General features: G+C 42.8%; 2 protein-coding genes across 3 annotated transcripts; one reads left to right on the top strand and one right to left on the bottom strand.

The window, feature by feature from the left end:
* The first annotated feature begins 4044 nt into the window (after positions 1–4044).
* Positions 4045–7139, top strand: LOC106408792. Of its 2 annotated transcripts, none has more exons than XR_007327699.1 (2): positions 4045–6528; positions 6604–7139. XR_007327699.1 is itself a non-coding variant. In XM_022712843.2 (2 exons), exons 1-2 carry the CDS (start codon positions 6034–6036, stop codon positions 6736–6738), a joined length of 630 nt encoding a protein of 209 aa, XP_022568564.2. In that variant the 5' UTR covers positions 5578–6033; the 3' UTR covers positions 6739–7139. The 2 variants fall into 2 exon arrangements, 1 of the variants encoding a protein (XP_022568564.2); XM_022712843.2 differs by having other exon boundaries at positions 5578–6528.
* A 596-nt stretch (positions 7140–7735) lies between these two features.
* Positions 7736–11416, bottom strand: LOC111209079. Its single transcript, XM_022708849.2, has one exon. The coding sequence runs from the start codon at positions 11414–11416 to the stop codon at positions 7736–7738; it is 3681 nt and encodes a 1226-aa protein (XP_022564570.2).
* Positions 11417–21808: the final 10392 nt, after the last annotated feature.

The following is a 21808-nucleotide window of genomic DNA, read 5'->3' as shown; positions in this document are numbered from 1 at the left end:
GATGTTCTTTTGGATGACAAAGGTTAAATCTGTTATGAGCTTATTCCCTGTTTCTTAGCAGGTTGTACTTTTTTGGTTAGTACTTGTTTGTGGTCCTTGTATATTTTTTATTACTTCTGGTCCTTAGTACCATGTTGTAGTGTGGTAATACTTGTATGTACTTAGTTCTCTTGGCTGGTAAGCCTTAATGGAATGATCTTTTGAGGAAAAAAAATATATGTGTTGTAAATGATGGATAATAACTATTTATGCCATGTAAAAATCATGCAACGTGAAATATACTAACATACGAATGGTTGTGTGCAGAAAAAAAATTAAGAAGCGATAAAAAGTTTTAGAAGAAAATACTCGAATTGTGTTCACTCAGAACTCATTTAAAAAAAACAAGGAGGTGATGATAATATATCAAATTCCAACGAGAGATAACAATAGTTTTTTTTTTTGAGATAACAATAGTTATTACATTATCCTTCCTCTATTTCTGGATAAGTATCACTTTAGCATTTTTTTTTTGTTACATAAAAAATGCCATTCTACAATTCCAATGCAATTTATAATCAATTTCAATCAAATATTAATTGTAAAATACATTGATCTTATAAATAAATATGTTTATCTCAAATACTAAGGTTAACTAGTTGTAATTAATAAAAACATAAATACATTTTAATTATTTTTAACGTGTAAAAAGTGTCTAAGTGATATTCTTTATGAAACGGAGAGAGTATAACCAAAATCAGTCAAAAGAAACTACCATAAAAATTTCCTAGGGAGGTTTTCTCCATCTCTATTGCTTACTTTGTTTCATATTTTACCTCACGATAAGTTTCTGATCTATTTTCAAAAAAGGAAAAGTTTCTGATCTAAAATCAACATCTCGGATATTAATATAACTGGGCTAAATTTCCTCAGCTATTATTTAAGACCCACTGTGGGCTATATAACATATTTCTTATGAAACAATGAGTTGGGTCGGTTGATGCATCATACCATCTGAGTGGCACTACTACATCGCCAAAGATATTTGGATATTATTGGATTGGATCCTACTACTGCTCCAGGCCTTTAACAAATTACCCACGAAAATTGGTGAAGTTCATTGTTGAGGATTCATCCTATAATTTTGGCTCAATTCAATAATCACCTTAAGCCTAACCGGATCAAATCAATCACAGAATCAAGCAAGAAAGAAATAAGAACACACGAGATTTTGTTTACCCGGTGTTCACCGCACTTTTCCGATGTGGAGAAGCCGCTATACATCACCGGGGAGAGAAACGGTCTCTCAACCAATCCACTATAACCAATGTGATTACATAGTACGTCATCAGAGGTTTCACTCGTCTTCTTCCTCTCTCGATTACACCTAATCCGAGTTACAAGATTGAGGAAAAAGAACAAGACTATGAGACTAGATACACCTGAGAACCTCCTCTCTCTCTCTAGCTCTATCTCTCACCAACTCAACCTCTCTCTCTCATCTCGAGCTCTCGCATCTTCCATCTCGAGCTCTCGGTCTCTGTTTCTGTTACGATGGTCACGATGAAGAAGATGATCTTGATACCCAGAAAATATCCAGCTGAGATAATAACAACTCACGTGCTCCTCATGTGCATATCATTAACTTTAGTAAAACCTTCTGCTGGACCAAGAGTCTTTCCTTCACTCAGCATATTCGAACCTTCTGTTTGGCTTAGAAGGTTAGGAGATTGATCACATAATCCCACAATTCTCCACCTTGGCGTCAATCTTCTATAGCCCCAAACTCCTCTTGAGCTTTCCTCCGGTGATTGAGTAGACTTGCTCATCTTCTGTATCTCCCTGCATCTCCTTGCAGTCTCCTGAGAAAATATATTCCTCAGCTTCATACTTCTCTGAATAAAACCCATTCAGCTTCATCTTACTTTGAGCTTCAGCGCTCAGCTTCAACGCTTCCTGAAACTTGTTTCCTCCAACATCTATCTTGATAAACCTGAAGACTTCCTTGCCACTGCTCCATGGAAACTTTAAACCCAGCTCCAGCCTTGATAACTCCCAATCTTCAATCACTGAATCAGCATCAATGAACCAGACATGTAATTTGTTGTGATGTGAATCACAATCTCATTCCTGTGTCAATAACACACACACGCCTTCTTAAGTTTCTTTTCCCAGCACTCCACACACTTGTGTCACGCCAAACTTCTTCATTGATCTTCCTTTGGCTCTTTCCATAACCTGGAAACTTGAGAAAACCACACACCAGTAACTCAACGTACACTCCATAAGCTTTTCCTTTGACTAGTATAGATCAGCCTATGATGCTTGACTTGTTACTGCAACTTAGGTCTTCAAATAGTCTGCCAAAACCTGAAACGATACTTTCTTGAAACTCTCGTAGAAACTGAATCACCACTGCCGCACACCAGAAGCACTTTGACTCAAGAAACCTTGTAGACAACCTCAACAGCTAGTAGAAACTCACTGCTTATCCTGAAGTTTTCCTCTACACCAATCTGTCTGAACTTTAAACCTGAACATCACTCTGCACTGCTGCTTTGACCAGCAGAACACGCCACCTAACTCAACCCGGTTAAGAAGACTTTCGATGTAGAGATCTCTGCTCAAACCCTGCTCAAACAAATCTGCCTCAACAGAACTTCAGACAACAAATCTGACCACCTGCTGACTTCTTTATCCCTGCCTCATACTCACAAAACCTGTGAAAATTCGTGAGACACCTTTGCGGTAGCAAAGAACCTGTGCTTCGCTGACCTGCGAACCTTACCAGAACTTGGTATACAAACGTCCCTGCCTGTTTCAGACTTTACCGAGAACTCCATTTTCCAGTAGCTCAATCCTTCTTGTACTCTTTTGTGACAGTACCAGCAACACTTGCTCTTTGTCTCCTTGTAGCTACTCTTAGACAACTCCCTGAGCTTGTTCAGCTTGGCTATTGACTCAAACAGCTCCACCTTGAACTGTTTTTCCGGTCCCTGTGAATACCTGCAAAAAATAAACCTCACAAGTATTTTATATATCGATTAATCATACCAGTTTTGACTCTGCCTTGATGTCCTTGAACTCCATGCTTTCTGTGGAGAACCCATACGGACACTGCCAACATCCTCTTCACATCTCGGACCACAAGCTGAACCCCTTTACTCCATTTGCTTATACCCTGTTGAGATTTGAACCGGCTGACACTGACTTGGCTCTCTTTTACTCTTCTTACTGCACAAAACCCAACCTGAATCTCTGTAGCTCTTGAAAGCTTATCCGCAGAACCTTTGAAACCTTTTCAAACTGAAGTAGACCTAAGAACACTGTCTGAAACATAACACTGCTCCACCTGAAACAATAAACTTTCAAAACCACGATGTGTTTCTTCACACATAACTTCACTTCTCACACCTATAACCATCCTGCACTTTCTTCTTTGATTCCTTTAACTGCTTTGTGTAGCTGACTGTAAACATGGCTTCTTGCTTCTGAAAACTATTCCAGACCTTATCAAAAAATATCTTCATTATGCAGCCATTCAACTTTAGTCACTAGTACCAGAACCACCAAGTGTCGCAACTTCTTCCAAGCTTCCCAATCTGATTTTAGTACCACCAAACTGACTGTGCTCCAACCTATTATAGTCTCTGCCAACAACACATCTTCACAGAACACTTTAAACCCTGTGAAACTCTTCTGAATTTAACCCATCAGAACCTGTGGCCTCTGCACTTGTCTCATATTCTCCAACAATCTTATCACTGAAGAAACCTCAATATGTCTTTAATAAAAAATTTCTAAAACTTCCCTAAAACAGAACCTTAGCAAAAAACTGAGACGTTTTACACAGTCTTGAACTTGTAGCCTCCGTGTCCAGACCATAACCAGCATAACCAGGTGTTTAGATTTATTTTCCTTGAGCCATGACCAGAAACTTGTTTCTTCTCTTTGGCTCCTTGTAACTGATATTCTATCAGTCTCTCTCTTTAAGAAATCATTACTTCTAACCGTCTGCAGAAACGCCTTGAGAGAGACAATTAAAAACCTCTACCACGAGTGTGAGAGACAAGGTTTCACTTCTTAGATTTAGGTTAGGTCAAGAGAGATGAATGAGAATCGTGGGCTGAATCCCGTAAATAAACTTGAAGAATGAATATGATTTTATTGATGAGTTGAAAGATGATGAATACAAAGGAATGTATCTTGAGATGATTACTAAAGAATACGTAATGCTTTTAATCTAGTACAAAAGTTGATATATGGAAAAGAGATGGCTTGTCTTTTATCTTCTCCGTCTTTATATAGTCTAGGTTTCGTTGGCAACCCTTCAACTGTTCTCCGAGATATTCAGCTTCAATTACGGAACTCGCTTTAGGCTCCTCTTGACCGAGTCTCTTAAGGTGTTAGCTCACTTTCTGTCGTGACCTCTGCTATGATGTCTCCCAGGTCCAGTCGTCAGCTCGGCTTTCAGCTCCCTTTGTTATGATGGGCTTATCGCAACCCACATGCTAGCTCACGCTTATCGGTACCTCACCTGAGGGTCATATTCGGGTCCAACAGTTGCCCCCAGCTTCCGAATAAAATCCTTTGTCTCGGAAGCTAGAATCTAGCTATCGATCTTATCTTTTCGTTAAGATAATGATTAGTTCTTATCCTATTTAGATTCAGCTTACTCGATCTAACGGTCTTTATTACGTTTGGCAGAATCTACGGTTCAGATGGAGAGGGTTTGAAATGACTTTTCCGAATCTCGAGAGGTGATGGGATATAAAGCGGTGAACATTAACTGCTAGCCTCCCACTTTCTCCACGCCTCCGTTCGGTTTTCAAGGTAACTTCTCTCCTCTCTCTTTATTTTACTGCAATTTTTTTTTATCTTCCTCGTTACTTTTCTCTGCAAATTCTCTCCCAAACCTTGCAATCGATTTTCTCCTTAACCTTCCCATACTATGGATCATCCGAAAGAAGGTTCCGGGGAATCCGGGATGCCTCCCTCTGCTTCTGGAGCTAAACTACTGAAAGTTAAGCAAGAAGTCGGAGCCAAGATGAGGAAGGGGAAAAAGACAGCCAGGGAGGCAATCGCGACCAGAGTTTCTAAACGGAAGAAGAAAGACGATTCTAGCGGGAGCAGTCCTCACTCGCCTTCGTTGCTGAAAAATCAAGACGTGGTTAACCTCATGGTTCAAGCTCTCGGCCAAAAGGACCTTGGCCGTGCCTGTAATTCCGACGAAACCCCCGAGACCGCTCCGGAGGGTTGGTTCTGTTGCCATGAGAAGTACATCTCCAAGTCTCACTTGAGATTTCCTCTTCCGACCCTACTGCTTGATCTACTAGATCATTATCAGTTAGCCCTTTCCCAACTCTGTCCCTCGGTTATCCGGGTGATAAACGGCTTTATCACTAGGTCCAAAGAGGAGGGGGTTAGCGTCGGTCTTACCGAACTTATGAGCCTCTTTTCCCTGAAGGAAAGCGCCTCTAAGGAGGGTGGTACCGGGACCTACTACCTCCCTAGTCGTCCCAATCATGTTATCTTCAGATTCTCTAGTAGTGATGATGACTGGAGGAAGAAGTATTTTCACGTTAAAGTTGATCCTTCGACGGTTCCTGTGGGTCGGAACCTTAGGGTCACTTGGACTAATCCATCTGGTTAGGAATTCTAGGGATATGCTTTTTCCGTTTTATTCATTTATGGCCGAGTAACCTTTTTGCTCTGATTTACTTGCAGAAATCGAAGATCCTCCGAAGCTCTCTACCAAGCTCACCAGAGCTCTATACCGCAAGTTGCAGCAGAGTCCCTGTACCTGGGTAGCCTACACCACTTCTCGAATAAGTGCAGCCAGATTCCCAGATACCTACAACGCCTCTTTCCAAGATCCCATTCCTGCTGAGAACCTTGAGAGTAAGTTCTTGTTCGAACCTTTTTAATGATTTTATCGCTTTGAAGTTTTTAAACTTAAGGATTTCCATTGTTCCAGTTTTGGCAGGCGATTCAGTTGTATCGATCTCAACTGGTGCTAGTGCTTCGGGAACTGAAAAGTCTCAGCCAGGTGACATGACTCTGCGACCATCATTCCGTTCTAGGGGTAACCCCTCTAAAGCTGCCAGTGCTTCTCGTGGAAGCGACAGGAACCAAGGAGGATCGTTCCTTATCTCAATGAAGGAAGTTTTGGACGACGGAGGATCCAAACCTGTTGTCGAGACTACTCCAACTGAGGTTGTAGCTCAGGATGCTGCTCCTCTCCCTGAGGTCCAGGTGCCGGAGGCTGACTACCAGGCTCCGAAGGGTACCTCTGAGGTCGAGCCGTCGAGACACAAGAGGCCCAGGACCGATCAGGGCGGAGCTCCCACCCGTTCTTCTTCCTCGTCCTCTAGAGGAGGGACTGTTGGGTGGAGCTTTACCCATTCGAAGCCTGGGTCGATCCTGGACGACTCTTGGGGCCTAGCTGCGATAATGAGGCACCTGAAGAGCGTGGGATGTCCCCTTCCAGCGCTCAAGGACCTGACTAACCGAGATGAGTATCTCGATATTGCTCACTGTATGGGTCAGGTACGTGATCTCTATCTGTTCTTTGTTTACATTCTTTGGAGACGATGATATATATTTTTTTTGGATTTATTGCAGTTGGCTGGGGCTGTTAACAGGGCCCAGCTCAGGTTTGAGAATGCTCTGTATGCTGCCCCCAATGCTGGTGAACTTGCTGAGGTTACCGAGATGGTTAAGGCAGCCAAAGCCGATCTTGACCAAGCCCGGGTTTGAATTTCTGAACTCGAAGCCGAAGTGACGAGGCTATTATTTCTGTTTTAAGTTTTTGAACTTAACCTCGTTTCATTTAATCATAGTGATTGTGAATCTCAGATGAGTTGTGTGATGTCATCGTTGAGTCGGATTAGGACCTTTAGTCTTAATTTATGATAAGCATTTAGCTTAATGGATATTCGGTCGTGATAACCTTAAAGAGAAGTTCTTGATTTTAGCTCGGGGACCTGAGTCCGATTCGAAAGGTTCTGGGACCTGGTTGTTCAGGTTCGTAGGAACCTGGATTTAGATTTATAGGGACCTGAGTTAATTCGAAGGACTTCGAGGCCTTTGAAGTTTAACGGATGGAATTGAGGAATTTCGGGATTTTCCTGATTCTTTAGGATTTTAAGACCTTTCGATTTTGATAAGGGTTTCAAGACCTTTTGGTTTTGATTAGGATTTTAGGACCTGGTTGATTGTTAAGGATTTTGCGGCCTTAGCAGTTGTCAAGGATTTTAGGACCTTGCTGATTGTTAAGGATTTTAAGACCTTAGTTTATGTTAAGGATTTTAGGACCTTGCTGATTGTTAAGGATTTTAAGACCTTGGTTTATGTTAAGGATTTTAAGACCTTTGGGTGTATTAAGGATTTTAAGACCTTTGGGTGTATTAAGGATTTTAAGACCTTAGGTTCAGGTTTTCAGGGACCTGAATGTATTCGAGATTGTTGAGCTTAGGTCCCGATTTAGGGGGACCTAAATTTTCTTGGAGGGTTTTAAGACCTTTGATGTTTATGAAACTGAATCAATCGTTTTATTAATATCAGATATCAGAGAATACATGATTCAGATTATTTACACAGTAACTATTTTTAGGCTAAGTGTTCTTGGTAACACCTGCCCCTTTGGCTTAGGTGAGGAGGTTGGTGAGAAGAGGTTGGGGCTGCACTCATGACGGAGTTGCCTACGTACCCAGTCAAGGGATCAAGCCAAACGTAGTTCAGGGGTTTTAGGTACCTAATGATAGTATCTTTTGAGGTTCGTGGCATTCCACGATCGGATTTCAGGTACCCCGGTTCGTACCTTCTGGAGTTTGTAAACTCCGGGTCGTACTATGTGGATAATTCGGTAGGGTCCTTCCCAGTTGGTTCCTAACTTTCCAGCTCCCGGTTCCTTTGTTCCTTCGAACACTTTCCTAAGCACTAGGTCCCCTACGGCGAACTGTCGGGGCCTTACTTTGGAATTGTAGTGTCGTGCCATTGCTTGCTGATAATTTTGAATGCGAAGCAAGGCTTGGTCTCGTCTTTCCTCGATCAAGTCGAGGCTATCCATCAGGAGCTGGTTATTAGCTGCGGGATTTGAGGTGCAGAGCTCCCGTCTGAGGCTACCTGCGGTGGTTTCTGCTGGGACGACAGCTTCCATCCCGTAAGCTAAGGAGAAGGGAGTTTCCTCTGTAGCTTTTCGTGGGGTGGTTCGGCAGGCCCATAGTACTTCGGGTAGTTTTTCCGACCAAAGCTCCTTTTGGGCTCCTAGGCGTTTCTTGAGGTTTGCTAAAACTGATTTGTTGGCAGCCTCCGCCTGTCCGTTCCCTTGAGGTCGCCGAGGTGATGAGAAGGTGAGGCGGATGTTCCATTTATCGCAGAAACTTTTGAAGTCGTGGGATATGAACTGTCCTCCATTGTCGGTTACGATTTCGTATGGGACGCCATGCCTGCATACGATGTTTTTCCAAACAAATCCTTCGACCTCGAATCTGTTTATTTGTTGGAAAGCTTCAGCTTCAATCCATTTCGTGAAGTAGTCGGTTAGGACCAGGAGGTTTAGTAACTTTTTTCCTTTCCCTGAAGGTACTAATGGACCTATAATGTCCATAGACCACCTCATGAACGGATAGGGAGCTGATATGTTAGACAGCTTTTCCGCTGGTTGGTGTATGATCGGTGCATGCCTTTGGCATTTGTCGCACGATGAGGAGTAGACCTCACAATCTGCGATAATGGTAGGCCAGAAGTAGCCTTGTCTTTTTATTCGGATGGCTAAGGCTCTGCCTCCGGAATGGTTTCCACAGGAACCGTCGTGCATTTCCTTCATGAGTTTCATAGCTACTAGGCCGTGAACGCATTTTAGGTAAGGTCCGGAGACACTTCGTTTGTGGAGGGCTGACTCGATTATACAGTATCTTGCTGCTAAAGCTTTGAGTTTTCGAGCCTCCCACTTGTTGGGTGGAATTTTTCCCTCTAGGATGTAATCCATGATCGGTATTCTCCAGTCTTCTCTCCCTACAACTTTGTTGTGAAGAGAGGAGGGAGATTCCTGTTCGGGACCTGGTGCCGTGGTGCCCCCGGAGATATTCGTTGGAGTAGGTTCTAGGTTCTGAGGAATATCTCCAATTTCCTCGTTATCCCCTGTGGTTTGTGTAGCGTTCCTAGATGCGTTTTTAAGAGCGGTGCGGCTTCTTGTTTGGACTTTATAGACAAGTGGCTCCGAGGTCTGGATGGTGCCCCCGGAGGTACTCGTAGAGTTAGGCTCTAGGGAGTCTGAACTTCGGTGAGTACCTTCACTTTTGTCGTTGTTTTCCGGGTTCTGGGTTGCTTTCCTGGAGGTGTGCTTTCTAAAGCTGCGTGTTCTAGTTTTCGGGAACCAGAATGTCGTGAAAACTTGGGTAGCTACCGTCGGGAGGCTGTTATCCTCTATTTTTTCCTTTGGTTTGCTATCCATCTCAGCCTTGGTAGCTATGTCGATACTTGGCTTCTCGATTCCTTCCACGGGTATAATTCGTTTTACGAGAGGGTCGGATGTGGAAGCTAATGCGGCGAGCGCGTCTGCTGAGGAGTTCTCCCCTCGTGGGATCCTCGTTAGCTCGAACTTGTCAAACTGCTTTGTGAGGTTTAGGACGACCTCGAGGTATGCCCCCATTCTTTCGTCCCTTGTTTCGTATTCCCCGTGAAACTGGCTAGCTACCAGCTGCGAGTCGCTGTAGGCGTTTAGCTCCCGAATTCCGAGGCTCAGGGCGAGCTTTAATCCAGCGATTAGTGCTTCGTACTCGGCCTCGTTGTTGGAAGCGTTAAATCCAAGTCTATAGGATTGTTCGATGGTTTCTCCGGCTGAGGAGGTTAGTCTTAAACCGACACCGGAGCCTTGCCTTGACGAGGCTCCGTCCACGTATAGGCTCCATTTCGGAACCTCTGTTTCCTGGTCTAGATGTTCGGATGCTAGCTCAATAACGAAATCGGCGAGGACCTGAGCTTTTGCTGCTGCTCGGGGTCTGTACTCGATGTCGTACTCGCTGAGCTCTATAGCCCATTTGGCTAATCGTCCGGATTGGCTAGGGCTATGCAGAATCGTCCGTAATGGTTGTGAGGTCATTACGATGATCGAGTGCGATTGGAAATAAGGTCGCAGCTTCCTGGCAGCTGTCACGACTGCTAGGGCTAGTTTTTCCATGGTGGGATATCTCGTCTCGGCGTCTATTAAGCTTTTGCTAGTATAATAGACAGGTCTCTGTTCGTTTTGTTCCTCTCGTACTAGCACTCCGCTGACTGCAGCTGCCGACACGGCGAGGTACAGGTACAGTGGTTCTCCTACTACAGGTTTGGATAGTATCGGAGGTTCCGAGAGGTAAGCCTTCAGCTGTTTGAAGGCTTCTTCGCACTTTTCATCCCATAAGAACTTCTTATTATTTTTCAGAAGTTTATAGAATGGAAGGCATTTATCGGTGGACCTGGAGATGAATCGATTTAGTGCTGCGATCCGTCCGGTCAATCTTTGTACCTCTCTGGTCGTTTTAGGTGATGGCATTTCCAGGAATGTCGCTATTTGTTTCGGGTTGGCTTCGATGCCTCTTTCGGTTACGAGGTAACCTAGGAATTCGCCGGAAGGTACTCCGAAGGTACACTTAGCTGGGTTTAGCTTCATGTCGTATTTGTTGAGGATTTCGAAACATTCTCTTAGATGGGAGATGTGGTCCTCCCCCTTTGAGGATTTGACTAACATGTCGTCGATGTAGACTTCCATGGTTTTTCCGAGTTGTCCAGCGAACATTTTATTTACTAACCTTTGATAGGTAGCTCCCGCGTTTTTCAAACCAAACGGCATGACCTTGTAACAATAGGTTCCTCGTTCAGTTATGAATGCGGTTTTCTCTTGATCCTCAGGATCCATCATAATCTGGTTATATCCTGAAAAGGCATCCATAAAGGACAAGAGCTGGTGTCCAGCCGTTGCTTCGACCAAACGATCGATATGAGGTAACGGGAAGCTGTCCTTAGGACAGGCTTTGTTTAAATCGGTGAAGTCTACACAGATTCTCCATTTCCCATTCTTCTTTTTTACTACCACTGGGTTAGCTAGCCAATCGGGGTATTGTACCTCTCGGATGGACCCGGCCTTTGTTAGTCGATCGACCTCGTCGTTGACAGCTTGGGCTTTTTCTAGACCTAGCTTACGACGTTTCTGTTTGATCGGTTTAAAAGTAGGGTCTACATTGAGCTTATGAGTGGTGACATTTGCATCTATGCCTTTCATGTCGCTGGTGGTCCATGCAAAGGTTTTGATATTCTGTTTTAGGAATTCGACGAGCTCCTTTTTGGTTTCGAGAGGTAGCTCGGATCCGATGCTCACCTGTTTCTCAGGATTTGAGTCGTCGATGCTAACTTTTTCGGTGAGGTTCTTAGGGGGACCTCGGATATTTCGTTGCATTTCGCGACTCTCCTGGATCTGTAATTGCTATTGGGGGGATTCTTTTATGATCTCGAATCCTCCCAGGTAACAGATCCTTGAAATCTTTTGGCTACCGTGTATGGTAGCTATTCCGTTGGTTGTTGGAAATTTCACGCATTGGTGATAAGTTGAAGCTACTGCTTTCATCTTATGAATCCAAGGCCTTCCGAGGATTGCGTGGAAAGGGGATGGTTTGTCGACAACTATGAAGTTGGTCATTTTCATGACTCCGCCAGCTATAATTGGGAGCTTAATTGTTCCCAATGAGGTGGCTGTTTCACCTGAGAAACCTACGAGGTTGGATTTCTGGTCGACAATTTCGTAGTCGTCTATTTCCATTCCCTTTAGTGCGTTGTAGAAAATAAGATCGACGGAGCTTCCGGTGTCGATCATGAGCTTAGGTACCTCGTACCCTGCTATATTTAATGTTATGACAAGGGCATCGTCATGAGGTCTATCGAGGTCTAATGTCTCACTCTCCCAGAAAGAGATCTTAGTGTTAGACTCAGGCTTGGTCGGTTTGGACTGAGTGTTTGACACAGCTTTCCGTACGTGACTTTTAATAGAGTTAACGGAGTCTTGACACACATCGGACCCTCCAAGGATGTAATCGATCCTTGAGCCAGGGCTCGATTGGGGAGGTGGTTTACTCAAGAGGGCCTCGATTTGTAGGCTTTTTCCTTGTGGAAACTTTCCAAGGATCATATCGACTCTCTTTTTGGGAGCTGGGGGTGGTGAGTCTGTTTCTTTTTCAGGTGACCTCTCGCGTTTTGGAGAGCTATCTCTGGGACCTCTCTTCTGATAAGGTTGTGGCTTTTTGAGGTCCACATCTTTTATTTCTCCGGCTGCGAATTTAGCAGCCAGTTGTCGTTGGAGGTCCCAACATTCTTCGGTTGAATGTCCCTTTCGATCGTGGTAAGAGCAATGTTTGCTCTCGTCATAACCTTTGGACCAGGGGGCTTTAGCTGTCGCGGCGACAGGTTTTTCTTCCTTGTCTTCCTCGACTACGTAAGAATGTTCTCCCTGGGTCTGATTATTTCGGGAGCTACCTCTTTTGTGAGGTCCCTTTCCATCGGAGGCTTCGCCTTTCGGGTGACTCTGGGGTTTTCTGTGGAGCTTATCTAATGCTGCCATTTCCTCCTCCAAGGTAATGTATCTAGAGGCCTTATGGAGGGCGTCGTCGATAGTTGGAGGGGGATTTAGCGTTAGCTCCGAGAAGAAACCTGATTTATACCAGAGACCTCTCCTAAGAGCCTCAATGGCTACCTGATCGTTGGGATTCGAGAGTTTAGTTCTTACTGCTCTGAACTTTTCGATGTAGACTCGCAGTGAGTCTCCCAGTCCTTGTCTGATCTTCCAGAGGTCAGCCTCAGACGCTTGTTTCAGGATGTGAGTTGAATATTGCTTCATAAAGGCGTTAGCCAATTGATCGAAACTGTCTATAGAGTTCGGCTCGAGGCTGGAGAACCATTCGAGAGCTGTTCCGATCAGGTTTTCGGCAAATGTTCTGCAATATCCTGCATCACACTCTTCCTTTGTGAAGTGAGCTTTAACGATAGCTAATCGGAAGGCTCTTAAATAGGCCTTTGGGTCTGCGTTCCCATCGTATTCAGGAATCTTAATTTTTCGAGTATCTCTTATGTAAGAGTTGGCAATTCTATCGGTGAACGGAGTTCCACGAGTCTCCTCAATTAAGCTCTCGATTTCGGGAGCTGAGCTCGTTACCTTGTGAACTTGAGCTCCCAATTTCTGGAGAGCTGCGTGGGTTCGCTCCATGTACCTGCGAATTGCGTCAGGTCCCTCGAAGGGAAGGACATTTGGGTCATTATCAGATACTCGGCGAGCAGGTTCCTGGTGAGACCGAGCTCGGTCGTCTTCCCAGCTAGCTGGCGAAATAGGTCGCTCATTGGTCCTTAGGCTCCGAGCGAGGTTAGTGCGGAGAGCTGCAGGATCAGCATCCGTCCTTTGGTATTCGTCTGTGCTTGGGGTTGAAACCCTAGCTTGAAACACTGAAGCTGATGTTCTGGCCCCGGACGGTATGTTGGTTCCTGCTCCAGACCCGGAAGGAGGTGGCGGTGGAGGCAAACGGGTGCTCCCACCGGTGTTTCGATCAGGCATGGAGCTAGTTGTAGCTACATTGCTCCCCATGGTGCTGGTGATAGGAGGGGTAAACGCAGGAGCTGTCCTAGCGCGAGGCGTTTGGAAAGCAGGTTCCTGCCCTTCTGCACCTGGGCTATCAGGGGAGAAGTTCAGGCGCTCTCTAGGGAAGGAAGGGTCAGCTAACCGTTCATGGAAAGTGACTCCTCTTCCCTGGTGGACGGACGGTTGGGTCGTTGCGGATTGAGATCTGGTTATCTCTTCGAACTGTTGCTGCCGTTCGGCTAACTGTTGCACCGTTCGCTCGGTCTCTTGAGCTTTGTCCACTAACTGGAGCATCATCCGACGGATCTCAGAAAGCTGATCTTCCGTTTGGTTCGGAGCGGATTGATGCGATGGGTTATTGAGGGCTGAGGACCCAGAGTTGGTCCCTCCGGAGGCTCTCGGGTTATTTGCCCCCGGAGCAGTGCGATTCGGTGAGCTATTTCTCTGGTTCGATTGATCGGGGTTAGATGGATTCGTTCCGTCTAATGGATTCATCCTTAAGCTTTAGAGAAAGGGATTCGATTATTTATCCCCACAGACGGCGCCAATTGTGAGAGACAAGGTTTCACTTCTTAGATTTAGGTTAGGTCAAGAGAGATGAATGAGAATCGTGGGCTGAATCCCGTAAATAAACTTGAAGAATGAATATGATTTTATTGATGAGTTGAAAGATGATGAATACAAAGGAATGTATCTTGAGATGATTACTAAAGAATACGTAATGCTTTTAATCTAGTACAAAAGTTGATATATGGAAAAGAGATGGCTTGTCTTTTATCTTCTCCGTCTTTATATAGTCTAGGTTTCGTTGGCAACCCTTCAACTGTTCTCCGAGATATTCGGCTTCAATTACGGAACTCGCTTTAGGCTCCTCTTGACCGAGTCTCTTAAGGTGTTAGCTCACTTTCTGTCGTGACCTCTGCTATGATGTCTCCCAGGTCCAGTCGTCAGCTCGGCTTTCAGCTCCCTTTGTTATGATGGGCTTATCGCAACCCACATGATAGCTCACGCTTATCGGTACCTCACCTGAGGGTCATATTCGGGTCCAACAACGAGCTTGCCTCTTTCGCTCACAATACCTCACCCAAGCTACCTTTTATTTGACTCATGAACTAAAGCCAAATAAACCTGAAACCAGATTCATCTTCTTGATTTCGTTTCCACTGATTTTACTACCAGTATGGCGCCTTGATTCTTGCCTTAATATCTTGGAATGCAACTTCTCTTAGCCTCTGAATACTACACCATCTTACTGCACCACTCCTCGTGTCAGTACTCAGTCCATGTGTGTCACTTAACAAACCAGAGGACATGAACCTTAAGAGGACATCAACCTGAACACACATGTCTTGATACCTCTAAAGCAATCTGCCTCAGACGCCTTCTCCTTACAAACATAAGCTTCTCATTCCATGCTCCCAAGTCCCAATGAGCTTGACTTTTACTCTTGAAATTGAACTAACACAGAACCTCTGCTGTTTCCTCAATTACTTCCATTATCGACTCTGAGCTCCTACACTTGACCAGATCCTGCAATTTTATGTACCTTGACTTTGCTCTAGATGCGTCTTCCCGTTTCATCACATTATGTCACTCAACGCCATATGTGACAGCCATATGTGACAGCCATATGTGACAGCCTTGATCCGTTTATGCAGAAAATAATCCTTGCTGCTACAAGATCCTTGTGACCTTCTCTTAACCTAGATCATCACCACCTGAGCTTCTCAAATTAACAAGAATCTGATCCTTAACCTGTGAGACTGAACTTGCAACTCAAAGTTTCTGAACCCACTGAACCAGCCCTGAATCCTCAAAGTACCAAAACTGTCTTGTTCCATACTTCCCTGCAATTCTATTTGACTTGAATCCTGAAACCCTTAATAATATCCAGAACAGCCTTTGACACACACATACTATCTCACTCCTAAGGCGTCCCTTAACCATGAGATTAATAAGCATCACAACTGCCATTCTTTTAAACATTCTGAAACCACAAATGACAAATGCAGCTAACTTTCACAAACGAGCTGAACAAAACACGATCTGACACCAAATCTGAGTCTTGATCATTCTTTGCAAAGATATCATACATTTCCATGTGATCCACCAAGATTCCATCCCTTATGTTTACCTATCCTTGACCTGATCTGTAACCTGAGATAACATCCACCTCAAACAACCAACATCAAAATAGTTTCAGAACTGCAGGACAACATCACATATCCGATTCATCTGATTCTTTACACTTCAGTCTTATGAACACCACACCATATCTTGCAAGTCTCTTTGATCCAAAAGGTACACACACTTTGATTTCTAAAATTATGTTTAGTACGAAGTTGATGAGTATTTGGGTAAATAGTAGTTTATTTTCTAAAAATAGGTTGTATAAATATTTTAATTACACAAATTTGTTCTCATGTTAACATTAGGAAAACTTTGGTTGTACTTTAATTCAGTGATTTTATTTATAGTGATAGATTTTTTGTACTCTTGAAATCCAAAGTCTGCATCAAATATCGAAAACATTGTTTTAACACAGAAGCTATAAACTCTAATTTAAATTTAATTGCGTGACTGGAAATCTAATCGATATGGGAGAATTTACGATTCGAAAGCATTATTTGTAACAATAACTAGATCAAGGATGACTATAAAATAGTGAAAAAGGTGTGTCAATATTTACCAAGAAACAAAACAGAGATAAAAGAAGGAGAATACTTGCAGCCATTAAAAATAGTTCGGGATTGTAGAGCTTAGATGACGATGAACGCCATAGAAAAATAGTGAAGAAATATCTCAATTCCTGCTATCATCAAAATATGTATATTATTTTTGATAAATGATTTTTTCTATGTCATAATCTTTTAGAAATCTTTTTTTCAAATTACTTATAGTAACATATTCAAAATAAAAAACAATACTGTATGAAAATTATATTTTCAAGAGATGTACATAAAAATCGAATGGATCAATTATATTTCTTTTAACTATTTTATGTGATCACTACAAGAAAACACATGTTTAACGAGGAAATTTAACGAGAAAAAACAATCCTCGTAAATTTACGTCGATTTTACGAGGAACTTACGTGGAAAACTAAAGTCATCGTTATTTCCTCGTAACGTAACGACAAAAGTGTTTCGTCGTAAAGTGGATGTAATTTGACGAGTATTTTACGAGGAAAAACTATTTCCTCGTAAATACGACGTAAACTTTGTGTGTTATTTACGAAGAAATAGTTTACGTGTATTTAGCGAGGAAATTTTGAATCCACCAACTTTGTAGGTGTTACACGTTTTTTTTTGCCACCTAATTAATTTTCGTCGTAAATTCATAGGAAAATTACAACTACCAGATTCGAAATTTCCTATAAATATGGGTGTTTGAACATCATTTTAAACACACCAACAACAAAAAACGTGAAAGAAAAAATAATGGCTGGCTCCGGGACTATTTACGAGTTGCAGAAGTGGATGTATATGCATAGAGATGCTAACGGGAGAGTGACGAAAGAATACCTTGCGGGTCTGGAGACATTTATGCATCAAGCAGATTCAACACCGCTCGCCCAAGAAAGTGGTAAGATGTTCTGTCCTTGTCGGAAATGCAACAATTCGAAACTGGCAAACCGTGAAAATGGTTGGAATCATTTAATAAATAGAGGTTTCACGCCAAATTACTATATCTGGTTTCAACATGGAGAAGGTTTTAATTATGATCAGAATGAAGCTAGTAGTAGTAATAGCAATTTTCAGGAAAAAGAACCGGTTGATCATCATTTGCATAATGAACATAGTTACCATCAGGAGGAGATGGTAGATTATGATAGGGTTCATGATATGGTAGCTGATGCATTCGTAGCTCATGATGAAGATGAAGAACCTAATATAGATGAAAAAAAGTTTTACGAAATGTTAAACGCGGCGAATCAACCACTTTACAGTGGTTGTAGAGAAGGTCTCTCTAAATTGTCGTTAGCTGCTAGAATGATGAATATTAAAACTGATCACAATCTACCAGAAAGTTGCATGAACGAATGGGCGGACTTGTTTAAAGAGTATTTGCCGGAAGACAATGTGTCTGCTGATTCTTATTATGAGATTCAGAAACTGGTTTATAGTCTTGGGTTGCCTTCGGAGATGATTGATGTTTGCATCGACAACTGCATGATCTATTGGGGAGATGATGAGAAGCTAGAAGAATGTCGATTCTGCAAGAAGCCACGATTCAAGCCGCAAGGACGGGGACGTAATAGGGTACCGTACCAAAGGATGTGGTAACTACCAATTACAGACAGATTGAAAAGATTGTATCAATCAGAGCAGACTGCTGGAAAGATGAGATGGCATGCCGAGCATACTCAGACGGATGGTGCGATGACTCATCCATCAGATGCAAGAGCCTGGAAACATTTCAACAAAGTACATCCGGATTTCGCTAGCAATATCCGGAATGTGTATCTCGGACTATGCACAGATGGATTTAGTCCGTTCGGAATGTCAGGGAGACAATATTCATTGTGGCCAGTCTTTCTTACACCATACAACCTGCTACCGGAGATGTGCATGCAACATGAGTTGCTATTCTTGACCATATTAATACCTGGTCCGAAGAGTTGAAGAATTTGTGGTCAATAGGGGTGAGGACGTATGACTGTTCAACGAAGACGAATTTTACGATGCGAGCGATGCTTTTGTGGGCCATAAGTGATTTTTCTGCCTATAGGATGTTGTCTGGATGGACTACACATGGGAGATTAGCTTGTCCATATTGTAATGGAACGACAAATGCGTTTCAACTGAAGAATGGTAGGAAGACAAGTTAGTTTGATTGTCACCGTCGATTTCTTCCCATTGGCCATCCTTACCGAAGAAACAAGAATTTGTTTAGGCACAAAAGGGTTGTGAGAGACACTCCTCCTCCATATCTAACTAGAGAACAAATTGAAGCGTAAATCAACTACTACGGAGCTAACGAAACAGTTCGTTGGGGTGGTAATTGGCATGTCCCTCGTAATATGCCTGATTCTTACGGTGTTCATCACAACTGGCACAAGAAAAGTATATTTTGGGAGTTGCCATATTGGAAGGATCTTTTTCTGCGCCACAACCTCGATGTGATGCATATAGAGAAAAATTTCTTTGAGAACATCATGAATACAATATTGAATGTCCCAGGGAAGACAAAAGACAACATAAAATCGAGGTTGGACTTGCCGGATATTTGCTCAAGAAGCGAGTTACATATTAAAAGCAATGGACAAGTTCCCGTTCCGATATTCAGATCATCTTCAGAAAAAAGTCGGTGTTGTTCAACTGGGTGGCATCAGAAGTGAAGTTCCCTGATGGGTATGTTTCGAATCTCTCTAGATGTGTTGAAAAAGGTCAAAAGTTCTCCAGGATGAAGAGTCATGATTGTCATGTCTTTATGCAACGACTACTGCCCTTTGCATTTGCGGAGCTACTTCCAACAAACGTACATGAAGCACTTGCAGGTACGTAGTGTATTATATCACAATAATTTACAAAATAATATATGACTAACAATGTGTTTAATTTTTTTTGGAATATAAAAGGCATTGGAGCATTTTTCAGGGATCTGAGCACACGCACTCTTAAAGAAGAAGTTGTGGAACAGCTTCAGGAGAACATTCACATCTTATTGTGCAACTTGGAGAAGATATTTCCTCCCAGATTTTTTGACGTCATGGAGCATCTAGCTGTCCACCTCCCATATGAGGCATTGCTTCGTGGACTTGTACATTACGGATGGATGTATCAGTATGAGCGAGCCATGAAATATTTGAAGGGAAAAGCAAAGAACCTCGCCAAAGTTGAAGGTTCTATAATTGCTGGAAGTTTGACGGAAGAAGTTTCTCACTTCACATCGTACTACTTTGCGTCAAAAGTACGTACCCGGAGAAGAGCTCCAAGAAGATATGATGATGGTGGTGTTGCGCCAACATATGCAGTTGCTGGTGTTCCAGACATCTTTAGCCAGGTTGGGCGACTCGGTGGGATGTCTAAAGAGGTTTGGTGGTTGAGTGAACAAGACGCTCATAGTTCACACACCTATATTCTACTCAATTGCGAAGATCCATTGATGCGTTATTTTGAAAGGTAACATATATTGACACTTCGAAACACATATAAGTATAATTAATTGTATAATTGCGAGAGATTCATTCCTATAAAATGTGATTTTACAGCCTATTTGTTTCTCAAGTCGAAGAAACATTTCCTGGTATATTACTGGGATTTCGGGTTTGGGGTTTGGGTTTTGGGGTTTGGGGTTTAGAGGTTTCGGGGTTTCAGGTTTGGGGTTTCAGGTTTGGGGTTTCAGGTTTGGGGTTTGGGGTTTGGGGTTTAGAGGTTTCGGATTTTAGGGATTTAAACATAATACTCGTTAATTCCACGTAAGCAGAAATCGTCGTAAACACCACGTAAAAGGATTTAAACAAAACACTCGTTAATTCCACGTAAGCCCAAATCGTCGTAAAGACCACGTTGGATGAAATCGTCGTAAATACCACGTAAGCAGAAATCGTCGTAAATACCTCGTAGTGTAAAAACTAGAAAAAAAAGGAAAAGGAGAAAAATACCAGATTAACATGTGGCAAGATTTCCAGCAATTATAATATGTAAGTCTCGCCCACATGAATTCTAATATCTTCTCCTTTTCCTATTTTTTTCAAATATTTATAATTTGAATAGGATTTTGCTGAGGAATGTGATTTAAGATAGGGTGTGATTTGGGAGTTTGTGTGTGGTTTGAGAATGAGAGTTGTGGGTATATTTATAGGAAAGCAAGGCTCGTTAATTCCACGTAAGCAAAATCGTCGTTAATACCTCGTATATAAAAACACGGGCCTTTGTGATTCCTCGCAATTTCCTCGTATTGAAAAACACGGGCCTTTGTAACTGCTCGCTATTTCGTCGTAACCTTACGAGGAATTTGCGACGATATGTAATCTTATAAATACCCCCGAGCGCTCACTCTTTCTTTCCTCTCTACTTCCTCTCCACTTCCTCTCCATTTTGTAGCAATGGTAAGCCTCTCTAATTCCTCTCTAATTTGGTTAGTTTAGGATATATTAGGTGGTTAGTATAGGGAATTTAGATAGGTTTACGGATTTTATGTTATTTAGTGTTCATTAGGTTGATGTTAATTTTAAAAATTTAATTTTTTTCTCTGCCCATTACAGAGAGATCTTCGGTGAGCCGGATAGTCGTTTAGACCCGGCCTCTTCTTCAGCCCCCGGTTCTTCGGGTCAGGAGATTGTCCCCGAGACTCAGTACACTCAGAGAGTCTTTGGGTCTACTTCTTCTAGTGCACCATCGGCTCCTCATGTGCCTTCCCCGATGGCTCCTCCTCCTGTGCCTCCTCCTGTACCTCCTCCGATGGCACCTCCGATGGCCGCCGATATTCATCCCGATTTGATGGTGCCTCCGAGTGCTCCTTACTCGCAGTACACTGTAGAGGACATTCTCCGTCTGCCAGACAGAGAAGGTTTACCAGTCATCGACCCCGACCGACCGGACGGAACTTTGTGGTATGTTGCATTAATTTTTTTTAATTCGTTTAAAATTCTTTTATAACATTAAAAAATAGTTTATATTTTAAATTTGTATTTTCCAGGTGGGGGGTTGACGGATGTCTTGCATCGGACGTAACCGACACGATCAAAGGTTACTTCTCCATGGCACATCCGAACTGGAGTAAGACGCCTCACTACGTCAGAAAGACGTGGTTCAAAATTTACGCTGTAAGTTTCTATTAATTAATTATATATACTTTAATTTTTTCATGATTTATATATATACTTTCTAAAAAACTAATTGTTAATTTATTTTTTCCAACAGAAAAAATATAATTGGGCATTGGGGATCACTGAGAGGGTGAGGAAGAAGTTTAACGCGAAGGCGAAAGTTCGCTTGTTGGACACGGTCTCCAACTGGAAGGGTGACTGGATCGTGAAGGGGTATGAGCGTGGCAAACCCGCTGAGCTCACCACGGATGTGTGGGATGGCCTCGTCCGTTATTGGCGCCTTCCTGATTCCATTAGAATCGCCCAGGCTTGCTTTGACTCCCGTAACACGGTCGATGAGCACGGAAACGGACCGATGCTTCACACTACGGGCCAAAAACCCCACGCCGGTGTCCGTTTGGAAATGGTAATTAAATATTTTATTAAATAAATTTTTTAATATATGTATTTTAATT

This window comes from Brassica napus, chromosome C8, assembly GCF_020379485.1.
Source record: "Brassica napus cultivar Da-Ae chromosome C8, Da-Ae, whole genome shotgun sequence".
Lineage (NCBI taxonomy): Eukaryota > Viridiplantae > Streptophyta > Magnoliopsida > Brassicales > Brassicaceae > Brassica > Brassica napus.
The sequence above is the reverse complement of the archived record's forward strand: the minus strand, read 5'-3'. Positions and strand labels throughout refer to the sequence as shown.